Source organism: Gekko japonicus, unplaced genomic scaffold (assembly GCF_001447785.1).
Source record: "Gekko japonicus isolate JY-2015 unplaced genomic scaffold, Gekko_japonicus_V1.1 scaffold130, whole genome shotgun sequence".
In the NCBI taxonomy this organism is placed as follows: Eukaryota; Metazoa; Chordata; class Lepidosauria; order Squamata; family Gekkonidae; genus Gekko; species Gekko japonicus.
This window is the reverse complement of record NW_015166423.1, coordinates 254036-260517: the sequence shown is the minus strand read 5'-3', so window position 1 is coordinate 260517 and position 6482 is coordinate 254036. Positions and strand designations below refer to the sequence as shown.

The 6482-nt window shown below is 44.6% G+C and overlaps 1 protein-coding gene across 1 annotated transcript in view; it reads right to left on the bottom strand.

Annotated features, from left to right (window-relative positions):
- Window positions 1–5733, bottom strand: part of NKAIN3 (Na+/K+ transporting ATPase interacting 3) — a gene marked incomplete at its 5' end in the record, with an annotated part of 191768 nt that extends 186035 nt beyond the window's left edge. Inside the window, 2 exons of the mRNA XM_015411701.1 lie at window positions 1224–1357; window positions 5709–5733. Coding sequence (XP_015267187.1) covers window positions 1224–1357; window positions 5709–5733 — 159 coding nt within the window. The remainder of the gene's footprint in view (window positions 1–1223; window positions 1358–5708) is intronic.
- Window positions 5734–6482: the final 749 nt, after the last annotated feature.

Sequence of the window (6482 nt, the reverse complement as noted above, 5' to 3'; positions counted from 1 at the left end):
ACTCCCTTGGGTAATGAAGGGTGGGGTGTAAATCCTATCTTTTCTTCTTCTTCTTGTGTGGTGGGCTAGTTGTGGCAAATGGTAGGGAAGCTCAGTATTTCTGTATAAAGTTGTAGGGGCTTTATTGCAATGTGGTATGGCCTGATATTATGTTCTTATTCCAGTGTGGGGTGTGTGGGGGGGCTTTCTAAGTTTCTAAGCAGTGTTCTAAGAAGGCAACTGTTCCTGGGGTTAGCCCAGCCCAGGGACATTGCTAGGGCGGTTCCCAGGCCTCCCTAAATTTCTGGGGAGCCCATCCCTAAACCCCACATGGGTCCACCTCCATAGATAATGACCATGCCTGTGATGTCACTAGATCCTCCCTATGATGTCATTGGGTCCCAGTTCTTTTAATGACTTAGCAATGCCTCTGGCCCAGCCCCAGCCCCCCCCGGAAAATTGGAAAGTCTACGCCCTTGCCCCTACTTGCATGTATTTTGGGACTGTTTTAATCTGCAACGTTTTCATTCTCTTATTAAGGTTCAATTGATACAACATGCAGTGAAAAGCAACATGGGAAGGACTGCCCCTTACTTCTTTGCCTACCAACATGCCAACCTCACCAGTGGGCATGACTGCCATGGTGTAATGCATGAATGAAGCCAAAGCCAACATGAATAGGTCTCCCTACATTTAATCTAGGGATTTAAGAATGCACACAGAGATCACACATGTTGAAACTGGCCAAGATTGGGCATTATGTCACCGTGCATTAGAGGTAGGGGCAGCATGCCAGGTGGGCAGGGCACACTCTCCCCACCCCTCACCCCATATAGGGCCAGGATATTGTCCAAATCAGGTCATTTTATTTACACCTCAACTTCGTTTCAGCCATGTACAAGAACCAACAATTAATTAAAACATTATAGCACATTAAAATTTAATTAAACCAGTTCAACAACAAAAAAACACATGCTCCTGATTTCCAGAATTTTATGGAATTTTCTATGTTCATGAAAGAACAGATTTCTTATATAAAAAGCTATAAATAAAACAAACACACTGGAGAGATACACATTATGATTCAAAACAGTGGAATTAGAAGACCGTAACTCTGTTTAGGATTCCACTGTGTAACAGATTGTACAAAAGAAACAATCATTCCAATGTTTTTAAAAGGTAGTATTATATATTCTAAAGCTACTCTACAGCACAAAGCAATGAAAATTAAAACAAAAACTTACCACGACTATATATCGAGGTCTGTATTGTATGGTGCCAAACAAACCCAAAATGACAGCTATTATGTGCAGAAAATTACCAAGGATGGGGGCCCACTGGAATCCAAGGAAGTCAAAGATCTGTCTCTCCAAGGCAGCTAACTGTTAAGAAAACAAAATATGAGAGAAAATGCTGTAATTAGGATTAAATCAGACTATTATTCATAGCTATAACATCATGCTTAAGACTCTGTGCTGATCCTTTTTAATAAAACTGACAATTATATATTATGATTTCACAAAGGATTTATCCAGTTGTTATTCATGGCTGCAAAAAGGACTTTAAATGGATCTGGTTTGTTATTTGATATTGAAAAGAGATCACATCAGATAAACACAGCCAGTCATTTTTTGTTTTTTAGTTTGGGTTCTCCTTATGGAAGTTGTCAGCCCTTATGATCTCATACCAATCTTTCTCATACCAATCTTTCCCAAAGATAGAGGGTTTTTTTTTCATAACCTACTATTTGGACTGTATCCAGTGGTATACATGGTTCCCTCTTTTATCCTCACAAGAATAATCTGAAATAGGTTAGGTAGAAGGTATGTGATTTGATTTGAACCTCGGTGTCCTTGGCTAAACAGTGTCAGGTACCATGGGTTGAACCCAAAATCATGGCCAGCAGCTTCACAGCCTTGCTCTGTCTGCTCTCTGAGCTGCCTGCCAGCAGGAAGAGTTTCTGGCTCAGTCTCCATAACTGCACTCTCCTTAAAAAGGAACTACACCCTCCGAGTTTTGCCCTCTAGATATAAAGTTGGTTCCTCCTCGGGTAGGGGTGCCCATAAGTCTGATTCATAGTTTAAGACTGTGGTTTTGATACTTGATCCTGCAACATACAATCTGCTTGTATTTGTCTTGCCTTCTCCTTGGACTGCCTTAATGACAGATTCTTCACTTAATCTTGACCACATTTCTGCTCTCAAACTGTCTGCCATGAATTCTGAACTCTGGCTCGACTCAGCATTGTTCCTGTCATATCCTATGAATTTGTCATCTGTTTCTGATCCTCATTTCACCTGACCTCTGATCTGACACTGACTATCTGAACTGCCTTCATACCCACGTCATCTGGCAAAAAGGAATTTAATGTTATGCTGCATTTTCTCTCATGTCCAACCTAAGAGAAACAATAGCAGATGATCACTTTCTTTGCCTATCCAGTCCCATTGTGCAACTCACCAGCTGTTGACACTTTTGTATGACCTCATAATTAAGCAACAACCTTAGGATAAGTTCCAAACCACATGGTCACATCAAACTAATTGGTACACCATAACCAGTAACAACTGCAAGATTATTCTTTCGTCTCCCATGATGCCACACCTCAAAACCTGCCACAGTAGACTAGATGACCTGTGATATGATCCAGCAGAGCTCTTACTTTCTTAACTACTAGAAGACAAGTAATTCTAGCTCCTTCTCTGATCTATGTTCATGTGTCTTTCTGTGACTTGCATTTATTTCCTCTTAATACAGCTTCCTCCATCCATCGCCACATAAGTACCTTACCAGAGAGACAGACACTATCACAGTCACCAAGAAACTGGTGCTGGTGGTATCTGAAGAGAGCCATTATATGATAGATAGGTCCTGTTGATATCACATTTTGTATAACACACACAGTCCATGACTTGCAGAGAGCCCATTCAAAATTATTATCAACCAAAAGAGTTACGTTTACTTCCATTCCTGTCATGGGGCCTGGATCTTGAGGAGGATCACCTGCCTTTCTCTAGCAGTGGCTGTTTCAAGCTGGGAGCCACCTGGCTACCATAAGACCCACCAAGCAAGGCCCATGCCCACTTTCCTGAAACATGAAGCAGGTGCCAGATTGGAGAACAATGCTAAGAAGAGCGACAAGTGCCATGTCAAAAAGTTACATGTGGTTCCTGAGACACTGAGTGAATATCACTGATACAACTGTTTACTGAAACCTAGGGAGCAGTACAGTAAAATTAAAGATCTCTTCAGAGACCCATTTCTACTTGAGACATCCCCCCCCAGTGTCACCAGTGTTTACCCCTGACTCCAATTATATTGCTTTCTCTCTGCCAATCTGTTGACTATAACTTTAGCTCTTCTTGAAGCTGACTGCAGATCCAACTATAGCTTTTCTTGGAAATAACTCATGCTATTTTTGCCTTGGGCTCCTATTCATCACCATCATATTGCCCCGAGGCATGCCCCATAGCTGGGATTCTCACAGCTACAAACAGAAAACACTCCACTTAGTGTTGGCTTGAAAGAGACCTGGAAAGGGTAAATGTTAAAAGGAAGCAAATCTCAGGAGCATTGTTTATTCTGCCGTTGTCTACCCCAGAATGAATTTGTACCTACAGGGGTAGGTATTTTAAAAAAGAACTTGTCACTTAATCTGAAATTGAATACTTAGATGAGTACGATAACATGGGAAATGTACATGGGCTTATGACAGAACTGAAGAAAAATTCCAGTGAAAATATGCTATTATTACTGGAAAAGAAAATGTCAAAAATTGCAACATTTAAAAAACTTTATACATTTTTTATTGTCAGCATGGAGGCTACAATAAGCATTCTTGGTTTTCTAGGTTTCTATAAGCATTCTTGGTGTTGCTATGCTTTGCAGGGCTACCTAATCACAATTCATAGCCTCAGTGACTTCTGCTAAGCCAAATGAACTGACAAGGTCATATAATATCTATAAAGTACTGAGACTGATGCATATCATTGTGATTTCAGCTCATACTTTATTAGTGAAAAGAGAACTTGAGATACTTGTGGGACCCGAAGGTCAATTTATATTCCCAATCAAACCACACCCAACACGCACACCCATTCCCGTGATAGGCTATATACAATACTACTTTCCCACATTGGTATCGACCCCCACGCACCGGCCTGGGCACACGCTTGATTTGATCTTCGCGGCTGGAGTAACAGTGGACTGGATTACTGCATTAGCAGTACCATGGTTGGACCACTTTGCCCTGAAGGCCCATCTGAACATGCCACCCCAACCCTGTTTAGGCGGCAAGCAGATTTTAGCTCGCCCGTGGAGCCAAATGGACCCGGAGTGGCTTCAGATGGCTCTGAGGGATCCGAGGCCCCCCGGCAACTCGTTGGATGAACTTGTGGAGGACTGGCATAACCGGTTCTCCACAGCCATTGATGAGATCGCTCCCCGGTGCCCTCTGCGTGCTCGCTCTAGGCTAGCTCCCTGGTATATGCAGGAGTTGCAGCTGATGAAGCGAGAGCTAAGACGGCTAGAGAGACAGTGGCGCAGTGCTCATGACAAGGCTACAAGAGCATCTTATAGGACATTTATGAGATCCTATGATATGGCAACCAAGGCCGTGAAAAGACAATTCTACGCGGCCACGATTGCAGCCACAACCTCTTGCCCAGCCCAATTGTTTAGAAAGATTTGGTCATTAACAGCGCTGCCACAGGGCAGGCAAAATGTTAGGGAATTGGATATTGGCTGTGAGGCATTTGCAAGCTATTTCGCGGATAAAGTCTTGGCGCTCTGCCATGACCTCCCCGCCACAGTTGAAACAGTGAGTGAGCTCAAAGCCCCTTGCACATCCTCAATTCTGGGTTTGGATTGTTTTAGACCGCTCAGCCTGGAGGAAGTTGACAGATTGCTTGCATCTGTGTGCCCAACCACATGCAGCCTTGATCTGTGCCCTTCCTGGCTCATTAAAGCATGCCACGAGGGGTTTCGAGGTGCCCTAAGGGAGATTGTCAACAAGTCCCTTTCCGAGGGGCAGTTTCCGGGGGCACTCAAGGAAGCGATGGTCTGCCCTGAAAAAACCATCACTGGATCTGGCCAAATTGGCCAACTAATGGCCAGTTTCCAATTTGGCCTATTTGGGCAAATTAATTGAGAGGGTGGTGGCGATACAGCTACAGGGCTTTCTGGATGAAGCTTCTGCCTTAGACCCTTTCCAGTCCGGCTTTCACCCAGGACATGGGACGGAGAGAGCGCTGGTCACCCTAACTGACAACCTCCGGAGGCATCTGGATCGAGGCGGTGTGGCAGTATTGCTGTTGTTAGATCTGTCGGCCACATTTGACATGGTCGACCACCAGCTGCTGACCCATTGCCTTGCTGACGTGGGGATACAGGGACTTGCCCTCCAATGGCTCGCCTCTTTTCTTCAGGGTCAGGGATAAAGGGTGGCACTAGGGGAACAACAGTCCCAAAGATACCCACTTGAATGCGGTGTACCACAGGGGGCTGTGCTTTCCCCAATGTTGTTTAACATCTATATGTGCCCCCTTGCCCAGAGGTTTGGGCTAGGGTGCCATCAATATGCAGATGACACCCAGCTCTATCTGATGTTGGCTGACCGGTCAGACTCCAGCCCAGAAGATCTGAACTGGGCATTGCAAGCCATGGCTGGTTGGCTTCGACTGTGTTCGAGAATAAGCTTGATATTTGCTTTATGGATTGTTTATTGCTACATACGATGGACTGTGCACACACACATAGGCTCAGAAAGCTGTACACTTTAAGTCACCTGTTGTGATGCTACACATAGAAGGTGCCTGCACATACCTTACATGTAAATAAGGTTTCAGCTACACAATTACCCAGCCTGGTGAAGAAGCACAAACCTCCATTATTGTGAGCAATGGAACAACAAGGAGGAGACAGCCCCCATGACAGAGCTTCTTGTAGTCATGTACTACCCATCGCCTGCTTTGTTCCTGAGCTGGTATTTCCTGCCATATGGACATTTGGTTATCAAAGAAACTGGCCAGCTTCATCAGCACTACAATGGAGCATCCTGATACCTAGGTTTCACACCTGTCCAGATGCCATACTTCGAGTAAGGTTTTAGGTTACAATATTGGCCACCCCTATTAGGTAACCTCCCCATCCCACATGCAACCAATAGGATTGTTTTTGGGACGGACTAACAGGTAGGTGGGTCAAGAGGTTGGCACAGTTACAGCCCATCTCTTGAACCCACTAGAAAATGAGAGAACCAATCACCTGACTCCTCCTAGCTAGCATTCCCCCCAAGACGACCCCTGTCTGCTTTTACCCCTCTTAAGTCCCACTTGCTACCCCCAACCCTTGCCTCTACTGCCCATGCGTTCCGGCTGGTTCTGGTCATGTGTGAATTCCCTTTGTTTTCCATTTCTTCCCCTCCATTCTTCATTGGAACAACCAAGCTGCAAGACAGATAAGTATTGCCCGTCATCACCCCTACCTGCTAATGCAAAAGTGCT